Source organism: Hyperolius riggenbachi, chromosome 4, assembly GCF_040937935.1.
Source record: "Hyperolius riggenbachi isolate aHypRig1 chromosome 4, aHypRig1.pri, whole genome shotgun sequence".
In the NCBI taxonomy this organism is placed as follows: Eukaryota; Metazoa; Chordata; class Amphibia; order Anura; family Hyperoliidae; genus Hyperolius; species Hyperolius riggenbachi.
The window spans coordinates 328,311,276-328,332,819 of NC_090649.1; the positions used below are offsets into that span (position 1 = coordinate 328,311,276).

The 21,544-nt window shown below is 44.2% G+C and overlaps 1 protein-coding gene across 3 annotated transcripts in view; it reads right to left on the reverse strand.

The window, feature by feature from the left end:
• The window catches only part of GNG4 (G protein subunit gamma 4), a 96,970-nt gene that overhangs the window by 18,668 nt on the left and 56,758 nt on the right, over positions 1–21,544 (reverse strand). For all 3 annotated transcript variants that reach the window (XM_068231775.1, XM_068231773.1, XM_068231774.1), the window contains exon 3: positions 10,621–10,728. In XM_068231775.1, the coding sequence (XP_068087876.1) occupies positions 10,621–10,719 (99 nt within the window). In that variant the 5' untranslated portion in view covers positions 10,720–10,728. The remainder of the gene's footprint in view (positions 1–10,620; positions 10,729–21,544) is intronic.

Below are 21,544 nucleotides of genomic sequence, written 5' to 3' on the forward strand. Positions count from 1 at the left end.
TGACTTTGTATGTTTTATTCCCGATTGTGATACCGTGGATCTCCAGGGAGTTCCTAATTAAAATGGCCAGGGGCTCTATTACAAGGGCGAAAAGAAGAGGGGATAACAGGCAGCCCTGCCGGGTGCCTCTTGTAATAGTAAAAGGAGGGGAGCGGAATCCATTATAACTTACAAAAGCTAGAGGGGTGGAATAGAGGGCTCTAATCCATGTTATAAAGTGATCTCCAAAGCCCCATCTTTGTAGCGCAGCAGTTAAGAATTTCCAGGAAACCGAGTCAAAGGCTTTTGAGATGTCAAGGGAGAGCAGCATCGAGGGTATTTGGGAGGTTTGGGCATGGTGGATAATATGGAGGAGACGCCTTACGCTGTCACCTGCTTGTCGATGCGGCATGAAACCTACCTGGTCGTTGTGTATAAGAGCCGAAATCTCTGTGTTAAGGCGTGTGGCTAGAACTTTAGCTAAAAGTTTAACGTCAATATTTAATAACGAAATCGGTCTGTAGTTAGACCAGAGTAGATCGTTAGTATTAGGTTTGGGAAGCATACTGATAGAGGCCGTGATAGAGTCAGAGTGAAACTTGGCTCCCTTCAGGATACTGTTAAAAGCGCGCACTAGTTTAGGGGCAAGAACATCACTCAATTTTTTATAGTATATAGCACTAAATCCGTCTGGTCCCGGCTGTTTATTTAATTTAAGCTGTTTGATTGCCAGTTGGATTTCTGCCAGAGAGATTTCACGTTCTAGTAGTTCTTTAAAACCTGCGGGAAGGTCCGGAAAGGGAATCTCTGAGAGGAAACTAGATAACTGATCCGAGGAGGAGGGATCCGGGGAATTATAAAGATTCTCCAGATTTTGACGGAAAGACAAAAATTACTTACGGTAATGTCTTTTCCAGAAGACGAAAGGACAGCAACCCTGAGGCTTGTCTCCTTCCATAATTCACTGGACAGGAAGCTAGATAAGAATTTGCATAATAGATTAGATAGGGATTAGACAGGTATATACAACATAGTTCCCGCTTACCCCATCAGTTGTAAAAAAAGACTCCACACAGAATGATGCTTCAAAATAAATTTTAATAAGACAAAATCCGGGTGGGTAGTAAGGGTGCTGTCCTTTCGTCTTCTGGAAAAGACATTACCATAAGTAATTTTTGTCTTTCCCAGAACGTCTCAGGACAGCAACCCTGAGATGATATACAAGATCAATTTAGGGGGTGACTACAGCTTGCAATACTTTTCTGCCAAAACATAGATCAGAATTTGACAATACATCCAGTTTATAATGTTTGACAAATGTATTGTGACTTGACCAGGTGGCTGCCTTACATATTTGCTCGATAGTGGCTCCTGCCCTCTCTGCCCAGGAAGTCGAGACAGCTCTCGTCGAATGTGCTCTGATTGTAGAAACAAGCTGCTTCCCCTGATGAAAGTAGGATAAAGCAATTGCCTGTTTAATCCATCTGGCAATTGTTGGCCTAGATGCTTGTTTGCCTCTAAATTTACCTGCGAATAGTACCAGTAAAGCATTAGATTTTCGCCATGACTTGGACCGCTGAAGATATTCGATTACACATCTTCTGACATCTAAAGAATGCAACTTATTTTCTTTTTGATTAGATGGGTTGTTACAAAAAGATGGTAAAAAAATCTCCTGAGATCTGTGAAACTTGGAAGATACTTTAGGAAGAAAGGATACATCTAGCCGTAGCGTAATCCTATCTTCACTGATAACACAATAAGGTTCATTTATTGAAAGAGCCTGTAGTTCTCCTATTCTTCTGGCAGTTGTTATTGCTAACAAAAAAGCAGTCTTTAGTGTCAATAGCTTATCAGATATATCAGAAATAGGCTCAAAGGGCGATTCACATAGAGCTTGCAACACCGTATTTAGGTCCCATGACGGAATCTTTGACTGGACAACTGGTCGAAGCCTCCTTGTTGCTCTAAAAAATCTGACCACATATTCTTCCTCCGCTAATCTTCTCTCCAGGTAAACACTCAGAGCCGATACTTGTACTTTTAATGTGCTGATGCTAAGACCCTTTTGAAATCCACATTGTAGAAACTCCAGCACCGAATTTGAGTGTGATGTGTCCATCTCATTCTTCAAACACCAGGAGAGATATGTTTTCCAAGCCTTATGATATATCTGGCGTGTAACTTTTTTCCTACTCTGAATGAGTGTTTCTGATAATCTATTAGAGAAACCCTTGCTCTTTAATATCCTCCATTCAGGCTCCATGCCGAAAGCCGAAGAAGAGTCGGATTGGGATGAAACGCTGGGCCCTGGGTCAGTAGATCCTGTCGACATGGAAGGATCAGATGGTCTGAGGCTAAGCGCTGAAGTGGAGCAAACCAAGGTCTCTTGGGCCAGAAAGGAACAACCAGAATGACTTGTGCTTGGTCTCGCCATATCTTGTTCAAAACCCTCGAGATGAGATGTAGAGGGGGAAAGGCGTACATCTTGTGCTGGCTCCAGCTGATTGAGAATGCATCCACTTCCCATGGATTGTCCTGTGGGCACAGGGAACAAAATAGAGGGCATTTCGTATTGATTCGTCTTGCAAACAGATCTACTTGTGGAGCCCCCCAGAGATTCGATATTTCTTGAAATATTTGATCGTTTAGGCTCCATTCGTCTTGAGAGAGGTTCCATCTGCTTAAATAAGCTGCTAGATAGTTGAGCGTCCCTTTCAGATGTACTGCTTTTAAGTAAAGTAGACTCTTTTCTGCCCAATGTAGAATCCTTGATGCTTGGGACCTTAAGACTCTGCTCTTCGTACCCCCCTGCCGGTTCAGGTAGGCCACTACTGTACTGTTGTCCGTACGAATAGTCACATGGGATTGGTGAATCTGAGTCTGGAATGCCTGAAGTGCTTCCCATACAGCTTGCAACTCCCTGCTGTTTGAAGATCGTTTGTGAAGATGTGCAGACCATTGACCTTGAGCAAGAAGAGTATTCAGATGTGCTCCCCAACCCCCGGAGCTTGCGTCTGTAGTTATTACAGTCTGAGTTGGAAAGTCCCAAAGATTTCCTCTGGAGAGATGATTTGCCTCCAGCCACCAAAGAAGAGAGTGCTTGACACTCCAAGGAATCTGAAACTTCTTGTCTAGGGAAGATAACCTCTTGTCCCATTTGGATAAAATCCAGCTTTGAAGTACTCTCGAATGAAGTTGACCCCATTGTACTGCAGGAAACGATGCTGTTAATAAGCCCAGTGGCGCCATAGCTTTTCTTAGAGAAATGATCTTCATTCTCTGAAAAGAAAGAACAGAATTTAGTAAAACAGTAGATTTCCTGGAAGGCAAAACAAGTGTTTTATTGCCAGTACAGATCACAAAGCCCAGGAACTCCATACTCTGCTGAGGTTTTAAAGAGGATTTCTCCCAGTTAATCACCCACCCAAGGGACTGAAGAAAATCAAGTGTGAACTCTGTTTGGAGATTTACTGAGTGGACAGAGGGACCCCAAAGAAGTAAATCGTCCAGGTAGGCCATAATCTGGATAGAGTCTAGTCTCAGGACAGCTAAAACTTCTGCCATAACTTTGGTAAATAGCCATGGGGCTGAAGATAAACCAAAGGGGAGGGCACTAAATTGAAAGTGTCTTACCTCTCCGTGTAGAACCACTGCGAACCTCAGGAATTGCTGTGATTCTAGGTGAATTGGCAGATGTAGGTAAGCGTCTTTGAGGTCTAGAGAGGTTAACCAACAGCCCTCTTGTAGCAGATTTATCACTGAGCGAATGTTGTCCATTCGGAATTTCCTGTAACGGACTGCCTTGTTTAATTTCTTCAGATTCAGGATAAACCTGTAGTTCCCTTGAGGCTTCTTTATCAGGAACACTGGAGAGTAAAATCCTAGACATTCCTGGCATCTTGGGACTTGTCTGATGACTCTTTTTTCTAGTAGAGAGTTTACTTCGTTTAGTAATGCCTGTGCCTGGTCTGGACTGCTTGGACAGGGAGTCACAAAGAACTGTGTCGGTGGGCGCTTGATAAATTCTATTTTGTATCCCTGTAAGATTATGTTTAACAACCAATTGTTCTGGAATGTCTCCTGCCATCTTTCGAAGAAATGGGCTAGTCTGCCGCCCACCGGTATCCTGGCGTCATTGTTTTGTTGGAGGGTTTGGATTGGAGTAAGAGGGATTTCCTCTTGGCCGCTGCGTTCTATTTGGTACCCACTTCTTCTTCTGGATATTCCTATTTTCTGTTTCTTGTTTTCCTGAAGGACGAAAGGAACGATTGAAACGAAAATTTCTCCGCTTAACTGGAAAATTTTTCTTTTTATCTGCAGATCTTTCCAAAGTCTCTTCCAACTTTGTTCCAAACAAGAGATTGCCTTCACAAGGAATTCCGCATAGTTTAGACTTGGAAGAGGTATCACCCTGCCAGGTCTTTACCCACACACCTCTCCTAGCAGAATTTACCAGAGCTGTTGTTCTAGCCGTTAGACGTACTGAGTCATCTGCTGCATCCGCCAGATAATTAGTGGCATGTAGGATCTTAGGGAAGGCATTCAATATTTCCTCTCTAGGGATGCCTGACGCAATCTGTGATTGGACTTCCATTATCCATAACTTTAGGGATCTAGCCACTGCAGTAGATGCTACCGAAGGCTTGAAGTTTAAAGAAGCTGCCTCCCATGCCCTTCTTAAGATGTTATCCATTTTCCTGTCAATTGGATCTTTTAGGCAACCGAAATCTTCAAATTGCAGATCCGACCTTCTGGACACTTTAGATAGTGAAGGGTCAAGTTTAGGTGAGGTCCCCCAAAACTTTTGATCTTCTGCGCTATATGGGTATCTCTTGGCCAAAGACTTAGGCCAAAAGGCTCTCTTTTCAGGATTGTCCCATTCTCTTTTAATGATGTCCTTAAGACTATTATGCACAGGAATAAAGGACATCTGAGGTTCAGATAAAGTCTCATACATTTGATCTAGGGGTGTTAATGTTTTCTTTTCTGTAGCAATTCCCATTGCCATGTGCATGGCCTCTAACAGTTCTTTCATAAAGTCAGTGGAGAAAGCAAACCTATGGCATCTACTACTCTTTTCTTCCACATTATCTGATTCAGAAGGTATTTCATCAAAAGAGGAAATTTCCATTTCTCCCTCGGATCTTTCTGATTCCTCTGAAAGCACGTCTAATTTCCTCTTCTTAGTCGGAGGGGTACCTTCAGGAGCCCGATCCGGCTGTTTAGTAGCCACAGAACCCGAGGGTCCCGGTGGGACTGTCAAACCTGCCCTTACTGGAGAGGTAGCTGAGCTTTTCATAGTCTCTACTGCTGAGGAGATTTCTGCTCTAATCCATCCTTTTAAATCTTTAAACATTGAAGGAGATTCATCTCTGACCACTTTATCTGTACAAGACTGACATAACATTTTAGATGAGGATGAAGACAAATGACCCTTGCAAACTGCACATTTCTTAGAAGGCTTATGAGATGCTTTAGCTTCAGAGCCTTTAGATTTATCAGTGTCAGTTTTATCAGGCTTGTTAGGGAGTTCTTAATTAGACTTAGTGTCTATCTTCCGGGTTTTAGGCTAAAATAAAACACAAAGAAAAAACCCCAATCAGCCTGATAACCCTCAATAATTAGCCAATATGAATCAAGGAACCACAATGATGCATACCAGAGAGGGTACGGAGCTTGACTCCACAGAGCCCTGGGAGGAAGATCCAGAGGCAGCCTCCATAGTCACAGACACTGTAAAGAGTGACTAAGTTAGTTAAGTAGAATGTACCTGCCCACAGCATAATAACATTATCCCTGGCTATCACCAGAGATCCTACCAGTCCAGAAGATTCCACAGCTTTCCAAGTGGTTACTGCAGCCTGCACGTCCGCTGTCCGGAGGAATCCGTGCTAAACGCTGCACTGGAGCGCACGCCGGGCCAGGAGACTTCCTGCTTCCGGCTTCTGGTCACGTAGGTGCCAATCACGTGATGCGCGGGCGGGACTTCCGGAATCCGTACAAACTTCCGCATCCTGGGGAAGGCTACAGCGTGCAGCGTGATCCCGCGCGAGGACAACTAGCCTGCGCAGCCAGGGAGATCACACAAGCAGCGGCTCCTGCAACTAGCATGGGTGGCCAGCCATATCCCCACACCTAGCATCCTGCTGGACAGGATAACAACTGATGGGGTAAGCGGGAACTATGTTGTATATACCTGTCTAATCCCTATCTAATCTATTATGCAAATTCTTATCTAGCTTCCTGTCCAGTGAATTATGGAAGGAGACAAGTCTCAGGGTTGCTGTCCTGAGACGTTCTGGGAAAATATCTACTATTTTGTTGGGATTGGAGGAGGGTGGATCCTGCTCTGTTTGCAAAGTAATAGGTTTGTGAGAAAGATCAGACTGACGGAGACGTCTGGCCAAGAGTGTGTCTGGCTTATTGCCTTTAAGAAAGAATTTGAGTTTAGTGTTGGAAAGTTGCCTTTCAGCAGACTCGGTTAGTCCTAGATTAAGGGCTGTCTCTGCGCTTAAAAGTGAGCTTTTGTTTTCAGGGGGTAGGATTGTTCTGAAAATTAGTATGTTTTTCTTGGTTATCAGATTCAAGTTTTTGGAGTAGTTGCTGTTTCTCTTTTTTGCACTTGGAGGCTAGTTGAATCAGTATTCCCCTAATTACCACCTTATGGGCCTCCCAGATGGTGAGATCAGAGAGTTCGTTGTCTGGGGCGTTCAATTCAAAGTATTCTATTAATTTGGCTTTAAGAAATTGAATTGTGTCTTCATTGGTTAGTAAGTATTGATTCAATACCCATCTTATCGCAGAAGGGCGCTGGATCAAGGATGATAAGGAGATGATGTACATGTCATGATCAGACCAGGGGGTGGGGTGGATAACAGCTGCTTTGACTAGGGGCAACGATGATGAGGAGACCCAACAATGGTCGATCCGTGAGAAGGATGCATGGGGATTGGAGTAAAAAGTGAACCCTTTTTTAAGGGGGTTAAGCTCTCTCCATACATCGGTCAAATTGAGGGATTGAAATGCAGTTATAATGTTATTCGTTTGTTTTTGTGAATAATCTGTTGCGGAAGTACCTGAAGGTTGTCTGTCCCAAAAAGGGTTCAAGCAGTGGTTGGTGTCCCCTGCTAAAAATATTGTACCTGTGCTATGTGTAGCGAGAATTTGTAGGAGGTGGGATATGAAGCGTGCTTGTTTAGCATTAGGAGCATAGTATGACATTATAGTAATTGGTGCATCCTGGATATTGCCAGTTAGAAGGATGTATCTGCCTTCAGGGTCCGCAAGATTTAGAAAGCGTAAAATTTGTGGAATTCCTGAAGGCGATTAATACCCCCCTTTTTTTTAACCTGTGCACTTGCAAAGAACACCTGTCTATAGTCTTTATGGAGGAAGTTTGGCTCCTTGTTAATAACTAGGTGGGTTTCCTGTATACATATAATGTCAATGTTTAGCCTCTTAAACTGTTGGAATGCTTTGGTTCTTTTTAGAGGGGAGTTAAGGCCCTGGGCATTAATGGAAGAAAATTTGATTGAGGGGATCATGGTGGCTTAAAGATGGAAAAGCGTTGGGCTCTCCTCGTACCATGGGACAGGGGGAAGGGAAAGAGAGGAAGCAGAGACAAAGGATAGAGAGGAGGGAAAAGAGTAAACAGCAAAGAAGAGAAAACAGAGGGTATAAAACTCATGTAAGAGCTACCCTCGATAAAGTACGTAGGCACCCTAGGGTGACTAGGTATCAGATTCCCTAGAAGGATCTTAAGGGAATACAAGGGGGGCATGAGCGTAGTACGGGGCAATCGAGCTATGATTAAAATCATACCTGGGTCGGAGTGCACAAAACAAGAGCTGATTTAGACAAGGGTAAGGGAGGAGTGGAAAGGAGGGAGAAGGAGCCCAGTGACAGGGACTCTAGGCTGAGAGACCGGGGTATGGGCAAATGGATAGGGGGGGGAGGGGAAAACAAAAGGGGGAGGAGGTAGAAATAGGGTTCATCACCGTACACAGTGACTATAGGAAATGTGGGGCATTTCACTCAGTAGATAACCATTATACCAAAGATGTGTGAGATAGTGTGTTAATCACTGAAATTGCAACATGGGAGGGGTAGGCATCTGTACCGGGTTGGGTAGGGTAGAGGAGGGGATAGAGGGTTTGGGTAATATGCAGGCTATATGACAGGAACTTAGGAAATGTATAGCTTGCCTTGCATAAGCGAAAGATTAGTAATCTAACGCCGGGTTCCATTATGCAAACCTGGAGCTATGAGGTGCCTCTCTGTGTGTACACCAATAGGTGTGAAAGGGAGGCAAAGGATAGGGCTAAAAAAGGGTAGACCTATATCAAAGGAGTGTAACATACAAGGGGGGAACCACGTGGAGGCTCCTTGGTGCATGAAGCCCCTACGCGTTAACAGGGATGCATCTATAGCACTTCAAAATAGTAATAGTTGATTTAGCAGTTAATTAAGCAAAAAAAAGTGCCTGGGGAATAGCAAGACAGGGGACATGTAGTGACTAAATCTGAACCTCTTAGGTCCTAGCTTTCTAGCAACCAATACGGGAAAGGGGGGGAAGAGGCCCAGTGACGGGGACTCCTATCGGGAGACCGGGGTGTAGGCATATGGATGGGGGTGGTTAGGGTAGTGGAAAGGGTAGGGAGTTTAAACCTGGACAGAGTTTAAATCAGCTGTCAGAAGCCCGAGCAGGGTTCTGACTGAGCTTAAAGAGACACTGAAGCGGAAAAAAATATATGATATTATGATTTGTATGTGTAGTACAGCTAAGAAATAAAACATTAAGATCAGATACATCAGTCTAATTGTTTCCAGTACAGGAAGAGTTAAGAAACTCCAGTTGTTATCTCTATGTAAACAAGCCATTAACTCTCCGACTAAATCTTAAGGCAGCCATACACTGGTCGATGTGCCATCAGATCGACCAGCTGACAGATCCCTATCTGATCGAATCTGATCAGATAGGGATCGTATGGCTGCCTTTACTGCAAACAGATTGTGAATCGATTTCAGCCTGAAACCGATCACAATCTGTTCAGCTGCTCCTGCCGCCTGTCCCCCCCCCGTATACATTACCTGATGCGGGCTCCCGGGCGTCTTCTCTGCATCTTCTCAGCGCTGCACCCGCTCCATCCCGGCGCTTCCTGTGTCACTCCGTGACCAGGAAGTTCAAATAGAGCGCCCTCTATTTGAACTTCCTGGGTCACTGCAGTGACCCAGGAAGCGCCGGGATGGAGCGGGTGCAGCGCTGAGAAGATGCAGAGAAGACGCCCGGGAGCCCGCATCAGGTAATGTATTTTTCATCGGATCGGCCGCCGCTAGCGACGCGCACTTAACCGCGGGCGATCGAGGGTAATTTCCCGCACGGCGCGATCGACGGACCGATCCGATTTCGGGAGGAAATCGGATCGTCGGCGGCGTTTACCGCGAACGATTGGCAGCAGATTCGATCCCAGGATCGAATCTGCTGTCGAAACGGCCGGGAATCGGGCCAGTGTATGGCCACCTTTAGTCGTGGAGAGGGCTGTTATCTGACTTTTATTATCTCAACTGTAATTGAACTGTTTACTTTTCCTCTGGCAGAGGAGAGTTCATTACTTCACAGACTGCTCTGAAAGACTCATTTTGAATGCTGAGTGTTGTGTAATCTGCACATAATATAGAATGATGCAATGTTAGAAAACACACTATATACCTGAAAATAAAAAGATGAGAATATTTTCTTTGCTGCTAATCTTCTAGTAATTATTCATAGTACACAACCAATTCACTATATCATATTTTTTTTTCGCTTCAGTGTCTCTTTAACCTCCTGAGCGGTATGGACGAGCTCAGCTCGTCCATCACCGCCGGAGGCTGCCGCTCAGGCCCTGCTGGGCCGATTTTCTTCAAATAAAGTGCAGCACACGCAGCCGGCACTTTGCCAGCCGCGTGTGCTGCCTGATCGCCGCCGCTCTGCGGCGATCCGCCGCGAGCAGCGGCGAAAGAGGGTCCCCCCAGCCGCCTGAGCCCAGCGTAGCCGGAACAAAAAGTTCCGGCCAGCGCTAAGGGCTGGATCGGAGGCGGCTATGGCGACGATCTAAGCAAAACAAGAAAGGCCGCTCATTGCGGCCTTCCTTGTTTATTCTGGGCGCCGGAGGCGATCGGAAGAACGCCTCCGGAGCGCCCTCTAGTGGGCTTTCATGCAGCCAACTTTCAGTTGGCTGCATGAAATAGTTTTTTTTTTATTAAAAAAAAACCCTCCCGCAGCCTCCCTGGCGATCTCAATAGAACGCCGGGGAGGTTAACATAGGTGAAAGCATTCAGACATCCATAGCGTATATATAGCACTATAGTGCCCTCTAGTGGGCTTCAGAGTAGACAAAAAGATCAGCAGGGCTCCATCAACGGTGCTACAGAAATGCGACATATGCATTGAAGCAGAAGCTGAGGGAGCATCGCTGAGCCCATCATGTAATATATATACATTACACAGGTAGCGTTTATAGGAAGAGATCGTGGTAAACCTTAACATACTACAGAAATTAGCAGTGAGGTTGAGTAGAGTAATGTAGGACGGGAGAATTTTTTTTTTTTCTGGCTCACACCATAAAACAAATATCTCATGCAGAAAACAAGAAATACCTTTATTCTGTCCATGCAAGCTTCCATCTTAAGTTGCTCTACTGCATTCCGTGCTTGAGAGATGCTAGTTGTGCTGTTGTTAGACACTATATCCTTCATTGTATGAATCTAAACACAAAAATAAAGTATAAAATAAGCAAATTTAAAAAAAAAAAAAAAACCTGTGTCTTAAAGGATACATCTGGAAACAGAAAAAAAATCTGATTTACTTACCTGGGGCTTCCTCCAACCCCTGGAAGCCTGTGTGTCCCTCGCCGCTGCTCCGCTCTCAGGCAGTCTCCTGAGCTCCCCTCTGTAGCAACCAAGTCGGTGGCCTCTGTGCATGCACAAGCTCGTGGCCTTGCCTCTCGCGGTCACGCAGTACTTCAAAATGCTCCTGGCAATGAGACCGCGACAAAGAGCGGCACGGTCTCGTGCATGCGCTGCAGACCTAGTCATGTCGGCAGCTGCTACGGAGGGGAACACGGAAGACTGGCTGACAGCGGAGCTGCGGTTAGGGACACACAGACTTCCATGTTTTCCATTATCCAAAACACCACTTAATACAAGTTATTCATAATTATTTTATTTTTACTTTATAAGATGCCATAGAATGTGCTTATTCCAATTCATACTAAACCTGTCTTTCAAATGATACTGAACTAAACCATCAAGACATGCATGAATGTACATTACTGGTCAGCGGGAAATGGTTTAAAGCATACATGTCAAACTCTGGCCCACGGGCTGAATTTGGTCCTCAGAGCCATTAAAATTGGCCCTCAAGTGGTTTCCCCACTTTGCATTAGGTTTGGGCCACTCTAGACCACCAGGGAAGCTATATCATAGGTGAAACTCTAGAACACCAGGGAAGCCACATGGGGGAGGGATGGGCAACGCACTAAATACCAGGGAACTGCATAGGGAAGGGAGGAGGACCATCTGGGAACTTTATAAGGGAGGAAGGTTGCCAGTAGACATTGAGGTTGGCCCGTGACTTGGTCTCAGTGTACAGTTTCGGCCCACTTTGTATTTCAGTTTGACACCCCTGGTTTAAAGGAACGATTAGATGTTTTTTAAAAAATAGAAAAGTAAGGTGACCCAAAACTGGAAAATAATGTGCATTCCAGCATTACACAAAGTTATCTTTTGCAGGGAACAAGAAATAGTTTAACAAATTATAGCTGTTTTGCAGCAATGGAGGTTGGTCAAGCCTGGAAAGGTTTTGCTTACATAGTTACATATGGTAGGTTGGGAAAATACATCTGGCCATCACGCTCATCCAGAAAATATGGTACAACACTAGCCTGCACCTACACACTTCCCAGCTAATCCAGAGAAAGACGAAAAACCCTTAATGCTTGGACCAATTACTCCTAAAAGGGGAAAAAAATCCTTCCTGACTGCAAATGGCAATTAGATTAAATCTCTGGATCAATACCACCGGGAATTACCTAGCAATTATAGCTATGTATGTCGTTCAATGCAAGGAAAGCATTTAAACCCCCCTTAAAAGCAGGCATAGAATTTGCCATAAATACTTCCTTTGGTACTATACTCCAGATATTAATCACTCTTACTGTTAAAGAGACTCTGTAACAAAATGTTGAGCCTTATTTCTTCTATCCTATAAGTTCCTATAGCTGTTCTAATGTGCTCTGTCTTACTGCAGCCTTTCCTAGTTGCGCAGTGGCTGTGTTATCTCTTTTATATGATCTAATCTTCTCTCCTCTGTCGGGCTCAGTCAGGCTGGAATGTGCTGTGCTGCTTGTGATTGAATAGAAGCTATACACACCCACTCCAGGCCCCCTGCAAACTCTGCATAACTCACACACTGAGCTACTCTCAGCCTATCACTTGCTATGTCTTTTGTTTGTAAACACTGCATAAAAATGGCAATTACAAGCCAGGATTGCAGCAGGGAGTGGCAGAAACAGCACAGAGGGGCCCAGGAGAACATAATGAATATAATGGTATGCTTTTTATTGTAAGAATTTTACAGTACAGATTCGCTTTAAGAACCTTTTCCTGAATAGGTGGCAAAAACGTTTTTCTCCATACGCAAATCGTGTACCCTAGTCGTTTGCACAAGTCTAGGGTCAAAAAACTCATCTGCCAAGCTTTTATATTGCCCTCTGATCATAGCCGGCCTTTGACCTGAGCGCGCCAGCTTCCAAGGGGGCGCCTATAGCTGGTTGCCTATACTCAGGGCATCTACACCTGATTTCCTATACTGGGGGCACCTATAGCTGGCTACCTTTACTGAGGGCACCAACACCTGTCTACCTATACTGGAGGCACCTACGTCTGGCTACCTATGGGGGGATGGAGACCTTTAACTGACTTCCTATACTGGGGGCACCTATGCTTGGCAACCTATATTAAGGGCACCTACACATGAGATCCTATACTGGGGGCACCTATACCTTGCTACCTACCTATACTGAGTCTGTAGGCTGTTTTTTTTTTTTTGGGGGGGGGGCGCACTGCAGCTATAACGCGTTGTGCAAATTGTCGGTGCTGTGCTTTCATTCTAAATGGGGGGGGGGGGGGCAGCTGTTCCACTGATTGTTTTTATTAATATTCCTGAAAGCTTCTAGCCTTTATTTTTAAGTGTATTCAGGATAATGCACTCTTTCCATCCATTTGTAGTTATTAACAGTATTTTTTCTATTATACATATGTGATGTGTCACGGAGATCTGAGCATTTGTGTCACAACGTCAAAAAGGTCGGGAAGCACTGTCCTAGGAGATATCTCAGGAGAAAGGGTGAATTGCATATGGGCTTGTGTGTATGCACATGCGTGTGTTAGCGCGCATGCAGGAAGAGGATGAAAGGGGGGGCACAAAAATCAGGTTTCGCTCAGGGCGCTGTGAAACCTAAGACCGGCCCTGCCTCTGATGTATTTATACAAGTTAATTAGATCTCCTCTAAGGCGTCTTTTCTCAAGACTGTGTAGACATCAAACCAACAAGCGTTGATTCCGGTGATACCTTTAATGACTAACTGTACATGGTTTATTGCAAGCTTTTGAAACGTTAAGTTTCTCCTTCAGGCATTATAGAGAACTGGATCAGAGCCGTACAAGAAGTATGTGATTTAAAACTTCCTATTGTACGGCTCTGAAGAAGAAACGCCTGAAGAAGAAACGTTTCAAAAGCTTGCAATAAACCATGCCATGTACAGTTAGTCATTAAAGGGATGACCAGAATCAACGCTTGTTGGTTTAATGTCTGCACTTTTTCTCAAGACTAATGGTGCCCATACATGGTACAATTGTTTTCATCCAATCTTACCATTTCTATGTAGTATAAGGGTAAATTAAGTGAATATACTGGAAGGATAATTTAGGCAGTTCCCTTATATTATATAGAAATGGTACAATTGGATGAAAAAAATTGTACCATGTATGGGCACCATTAGTAAACTGAGTTAATCTAAGTTTTCCTGGTACGTGAGATCTTCCATCCCTATGATCAATTTTGTGGCTCGTCTCTACAACTGCTCCAAATCTCTAATGTCCCTCCTGTAATGTGGTGCCAAGAACTGTACTCCATGTTCCAGATGCAGCCTTACAAGAGAGCTAAATGGGGGCAATACAGTAAAGTCACGATTAACTGAAATTTAGGCATCCAGCAGTCTCAATTAACCTGCATGTCTGATGGGGAGAATAAGGTCGTTCCTTTCTATGTTTGCAGAGCAGTGCACAGTGGAAATGGCGATTCCTCTAGGTGCTGGTCTGCTTCCATGGGAGCAGTGCACAGAGGATGCCGCAGTGCAGCTGTGTGCTGCAGGACTGAAGTAAACCAGCACCTGCAGCATTAGTCACTTCTGCTGCGCACCGCTCTGCCTTTCATCTGGGGGTATATTGGGGGAGGTTAGTGTTCATTTTAAGGCCTGTTGCTTGGCTTCTTGAGCAACCAGCAAGAACACATATCGCCACCTGTTCTGGATAAATAAGACGCTATTGTATTATAGTAGCATTCTTTTTATTTTCCTTTTAATACATCCCTAATTTTTACTTGCTTTAACTGCAGCTGCTTGCCATTGAATATGATTATTTAACTTGTTGTTAACCAATTCTTTTAGCCCCTCTCCAAGATTGACGTCCTCATATGTAATTATTTTGTATGGTGCTAAACCATTGGTATGATCAAGATGCATGACATTTTTCAATATGGAATTTTAGGATGCACATGTGTGTATCATCTGCAAAAATAGCAACATTAATTTCTACTTCATCTACTAGGTCATTAATACATCAAAGGATACTGGACCCAGTATTGACCCTTGTGGGACCCCACTGCTAATAGACCCACATAGAATATGATCCATCGATCACAACTCTTTGCTTTCTGTCCATTAGCCAGTTCCAGGCCTAGATATATTCTACAGGAGCCTATAGGCACAGATGTCCTTGCACCTTAGACTTCACCTTCCATGAACCTGCACCTGAAGTGTGCTGGCTGTCCCAGCTGTCACTTCTCCCTTACTTCCCTTACTCATCATAGGTACCTACAGGTATCCCTCAGTATTAGGGAGCCAGAAGAACCCTCAATATTAACCATTTCAGCCCACGGGGATTTTTCACCTTATGCATCAGAGCAATTTTCACCTCCCATTCATTCGCTAATAACTTTATCACTACTTATCACAATTAATTGATCTACATCTTGTTTTTTCCACCACTAATTAGGCTTTCTCTGGGTAGTACATTTTGCTAAGAATTATTTTTTTATAAATGCATTTTTACAGGATTAATAAGAAAAAATTGGAAAAAAAATCATTATTTCTCAGTTTTTGGCCATTATAGCTTTAAAATAATCCACGCTACCATAATTAAAACCTATATATTTTATTTGCCCGTTTGTCTCGGTTATGACACTATTTACATTTTGCCCTATCACAATGTATGGCGCCAATATTTTATTAAAGGTGCATTTTCTCCGTTTTGCGTCCATCACTATTTACAAGCTTATAATTAAAAAAATGTTCATAGTATACCCCCTTCAAATGCATATTTAAAAAGTTCAGACCCTTAGGTAACTATTTATGTCTTTTTTTTTTTTATTATAATTTTTTTTTCCATTAAAAATTTTATTATGGTAATATTTTGGTGTGGGAAATAAACAATTAATTTTTAATGTTATTATATGTGTAAATTGTAATGTAAAAAATATGTAGATGTAGTTTTACTATTTGGCCACAAGATGGCCACCTTGAACTTTTTTTTTCTCCTTGTGCTTCTCGCTGTATATGGAAGAAGGGAGGGAGGAACTTGGGGAGAGGAGTGAGCCACCTTTCCATCATCAGGCGCCTGTAGGCACATGCCTACAGTGCCTTATGGTAAATCTGGCCCTGGCCAGTTCCTTCTTCATGTAGATTCTTCCTCAGCCCTTGGATCCTTAACTTCTGCACCAGAGTATTGTGGGGAATAGTATCAAAGCCCTTTGCAAAGTCCAAGTATGTCACATCTACAAAAGTAAATTGTTCTCTCTATACAATGTATCACTCTCACAAGTGTAAAAGGATATTTTCTATTCCTCCCCCCCCCCCCCCCCCCTAACAATCTGCAAATAACTTGTTCGCTGCAAATACAAAGGAATCAAATTAGCTGAATTTCAATTGATATGCAATGTGTGCGCTCAGTCAAAAGTGCCTGATTCTAAATCTTGCATTGGGCAGTCCACTGCCAACCACGGTCTTTTGTCACAATACTGTCCAAATCAATGTATCCAGTGCTTCAGAATCGCCTCTGTCCTCAGAGAACTTGTTCATATGTCCCTTATAAAGAAAGGGAGAAACACAAACAAAGATACACTCGAGTGTTATCCTTTTTTTTTCTTAAAACCATCACTGCACCTCCAGTGCCTGTCCCTTTAACATGCAACATGCTTTGTAAGTTGTTTTCACGCACACACCATTACCAGCACTCCAAACAATTGCAATATCCGCTCACCAGAAAGCGTTGCTGACCATATGACAGACCAGCTCAATGCGCCTTAGTACAACACCTCCACTTCTTATCTGGCATCTGCATACATCCTCCTCTCCTGATTTCCAGGCTAGCACATCTAAGTGAACTCAGATAAACAGCAAATAGCATAACATTTTTTTATTTTCAGCTAAGACACAAGGGAATGCACTTACATTTCCCATAGTTAAAAAGCTTTTTATATAAAACTCCAAAGAAAATCCCAGTCCGGACATCTATTACATCTCCACTCCACCGCCACTCAAGCTCTGCCTTATGCATTTTGACTTCCTGATAAGACGGATGTTGAAATGCGTTGGACGGAGCTTGAGAGGCGGCGGTGTGGAAACAAAGCAGACAGGGGCATTTCTAGCCCCAAAGATCAGTGGCACTTGCCCCAGATCTATTCTGGGGTGCCCCAGATGTCTCCCAGGCAGTAGTACTCACCTCCGGCTGCTTGGTCTCCAGATTCTGCAGACATCTTCTCTTCTGGGCTTCTCCCCCTAGTGTCTGAGAATAGCACCACCAAAGTATCCCCCAGCATCACATGGCTCTGACTTGAGCCATGTGATGCTGGGGGATACTTTGGTGGTGGTTGGGGGTTCTCTATTTATTATTTTTGCACTTTATCTTGCTCCTGACGAAATCTGTTTAAGATGAAACATGTTGAGCACTGTTAGCACTGTATATATGTATTGCACTCCCTAATCCTTGTACTATTCCCCTGGCTTGTTTTCAGAAATTGTGTGAGGGAGACCTGCAGCGACTCTGTAGATGCAAAGAGCTGCCATATTTGAGCATTCTGGACAGCTTTATTGCATATCTATTGCACTTACAAAAGCCGCTGCAGCGTGTTTCAATTGTACACCCCACACAATACTGTTATGGTTTTATAAAAGAAATAATAGTGCTGTGCAACCAAAGTCTTCAAGGCTAGCCACACCCCACAGCTTGTGCGCTCAGACCAGCTAACTGTTCGCACATTCTGACAGTGAACTGTGGGGGGGATAGGCAAAGACACCCGCTTTGGTCTGCAATCTATGCACCAACATATATTTTAAACCCTATGAGTATTGCAAATAAAGGATGTAGTAGTCTTTTAGTAGTCCTGTGACAACAAGGTGGTGTGAACTACGACACCACTCGAGTACATCTCTTTAAAGGATACCAGATGTCAAAAAAACATATGCAGTGGGTAAGGGAGTATGAGCTAATTAGCTTATACTCCCCTACCCACTGCATATTAGTTTTTTAATTTTTACGTCTGGTATTCTTTAAGTGTTTCTTCAAACAATTTATCAGGTTTAATTCTGTAATGATTGTGGAACTTCCTCCGTGATCAGCGCACAACGCGTGCGCTGATACGGCGGAAATCCCCCACAAGCTTATAATTGCAGGAACCCAGCAAAAGGTGCTACGCACCCGTAGAGGGAAATTCCTGTCGGCAGATGGCGTTGGGGAGTGCAGAGGAACCAATACTCTGTACCTCCACAAATGCCAGACAGGAATTGTACAAAGCACAGAACGCAATCGCAAGAAAAGCGATTGCGAATGAGAACGAGCAAAGGGACAGGTTGTATGTGTGTGCGCCAACCTAGTCGCCAACCCGCGACGGTGCACACACCACAGCAGATATGAAGCAGGAACGCGATCGCGAGAGGTGCGATTGCCAGACGTGACACAAGGCTACAGCAAGGCAGAGCACGAGAGTAGCAAAGGCACAGCAAATCATACAACGAGAAGGTAAAGAAAACAACAAACGCTAACTGAACGCGAACACCGCACTCATTCGCAACAGTGCACGTGTTCGTGCGCGGTCCCCGCGTGATAAGCACAACAGGGACAAGCACGCCTAACTAACCACCGACAGACAAACATAAAACAGAGGACGCGGGCGCTTGCTTAACGGTTACCTCGCCGAGCCTCCAGCAAGCGTTCGTAGCAGACAAGACAGACACACGAAAACAGGAACAAGCGAGAGACAGGATCCACAGCACTAGCGAAAAGAGGCCAGTGCGATCCAGGGAGACAGAACAGAAGGATCCACAGCACCAGCGCAGGATGCCAGCGCGATCCAGGTACAGAGTAGCAGAACAGAAGGATCCACAGCACTAGCGCAGGATGCCAGTGCGATCCAGGGAGGCAGAACAGAAGGATCCACAGCACCAGCGCAGGATGCTAGTGCGATCCAGGGAGGCAGAACAGAAGGATCCACAGCACTAGCGAAAAGAGGCTAGCGCGATCCAAGGAGACAGAACAGAAGGATCCACAGCGCTAGCGCAAGATGCTAGTGCGATCCAAGTGAGACAGATCAGAAGAGATAGCTGGTAGCAACCGCTGCACCAGCTATACTCCAAGAACAGAGATCAGAACGATTTCCTGTCGACCACCGCTGGGACAGGACAATCGCAACAGAACAAACAAAACAGATAACCAATCCTAACTGCACTAGGGAAACCTGCCTAGCGCAGTTTCAGGAATTACTCTAAGCTGATCTTCAAACAAAGAGTAAGGCTGACACTCCTCCAGGAGTGTTTCACAGGAAGGAATCCTTATGACCAGCCAAGCATTGTGGGAATCACATAGTACTTATAGTACACGCCTCCAATGAATGTGGCCAGGCAATTTGCATGACAACGTATGCAAATTCCTCAGCAAGCACAAGCTGCAAAACTGACAGAAGGTCTCCTTTCCAGAGTCCTGCAGCATGCAAACCTAAACAATGGTCAAAAAGCTGCCTGCCTGCACAGGCAGCTGAGCAGATCATTACAAATTCATAATTACACTCACTGAACCAAGTTTGGTTGCAGTCAGCTATGGTGAACCTCAACTTTATTATGTATCGAACCACTCCCCTGATTCTTATCAAGAACCGCTGCACTGCCTCCATGCCATATTAAAACTGCCTTTTAGTTAGATTGTGTAATGAGAATGAAGTGGTCCCTACAAAGTTTCTACAATGACTACTTGCCACAAAGGGAAATTCCAGGAGAAATTGCAAAAATATTGAATTTCTTTTTAAGTTGTGGGGTTCAGTCTGACTGTAGTCATCTTCTAATGACTTGGAATGCCAACATATTTTTACAAGAATGGCCAACCCTGCCAAAATTACTCCAAAGTTGTAGCCACAACTTATTCAGGAAGTCACAAAAGGATCTAGAAGAACATTCAAAGAGCCGCAGTCCTTTCTAGCCTTAGCTAGTTCCAGTTTTCATGACTCTACAATACCAATTAGACAAGGCAAAATGGATTTAATGGAACAATAGCAAATTCAAGACCACTGCTGTTCTAGAATATGAATGCCAATATTCTTCTCACATTTGCAGAAAAACGTTTGATGGTTCCCAAGTCAATTAGCATAACATAGCAAAGACAAGAAACAAAACTGTTTACAGCGATGGAAGGTCTCACTAAGGCCCAGTTCACGTTAGCATTTCGAGCCAAAAGGATCCGTTGAGCAGATCCGGTCTCCGCTTCACCGGATCCGGATGGCTCTGTCTGCGGCCCGGTTCACATTAAAAATGGAAAGTGAAAAAGGATCTGATCAATGATTGATCGGATCCTTTTTCACTCAATTTCACCCGCAAATACATACCTAATCTTCTGTAGCAGCCGGCAGTAGAGGCTTCCTCTTCTTCTGCTGTGACTACACAACGCTTCATGTGACTAGACACATGACGCACCATGTAGTCACATGACGTGGAAGAAGACAGAAGCCTCTACCGCCGGCTGCTACAGAAGATTAGGTATGTATAAACCCTCCCTCACCCACCCGCCCTGATGCTGCCCCCTCCCTCACCCTCCTCCGTAGAACAGTCCATTTATTCACTAGTGTGAAGAAACGTTCCATTTTCCCAAGCACCAATGCTGCAGCATTTTTTGTCCGGATCCGTTCCGCTGCGCAGAACGGTCCGGAAAATTAGGGCCTGCAGCAATTTTTAGCCCGGGGACTGGAACGTACGGAACATATCTGTACCAACGGACGCATGTGAATGGATCCATAGGTTAACATTGGATCCTTTCACATCCATTCCGTTTGTACAGTATAAGTTCTGGTCCTGATCCGCAAAAAAAATGCTAATGTGAACCGGGCCTTACCAGGAAAGATTAGATAAACTGGGCTTATTTAGTCTGGAGAAAAAAAACCTTAGAGAACTAATTAACATCAGAGGGCAATGTTAAAGCTTGGCAAATAAGCTTTTTGTCCCTAGGCTCGTGAAAGGACTAGGGGACATGATTCCCACATGGTGGAAAAAAGTTTTAGCCATTTATTTAGGAAAGGGTTTTTAAAGTCAGTGATTAAAATGTAGAATGTATTACCACAGGAAATGGCAAATTCTCCAACTATGTTTAAGTGGGGCATAGATACTTTCATTGAAATACATCCATGGTTATAATTACTAGGTAATTCCCAGTGGTGTTGATCCAGGGATTTTATCTGCTTGCCATCTGTAGTAGGGGATGAATGTTTTCCCTTGGGGGCTAAGAGGACCATGCCTCGTAGGGGTGTTTTGCTTTCCTCTGGATCAACAGGGATACATGAAGGTACAGGCTAGTGTTGTACCTTATTTTGTGGTTTAACTCAATCAACGTATGTTTTTCATTTTACCCAAATAACTATGTAACTTTCTATTGGCCACACATCAAGACTCAGGAGGACTGGGGCAGTGACTGGAGGCTGGAGCAGTGATGATCAGTAAGCAGCAGTGGGATGATTCTTCTATTCCCAGCAATCTTATTTTATCCTGATCCTAGTTGTATTGCATCTGACATGATAAGGAGGAAATGTGGGGTTGGGGAGATGTGTGTCCTGTCCTATTGTAAAGTAGTGTAAGGGGAAGGGTGGTGGTGATAAGTACCTGGGGTTAACAATGATTCCTTATCTTAGGCGCATTGCATCTGAAGGAATTGGCTTATGATGTATGTCCTATTATGATGTAAGGGAAAGGGTGGGTGGGGGAGGTGGGGC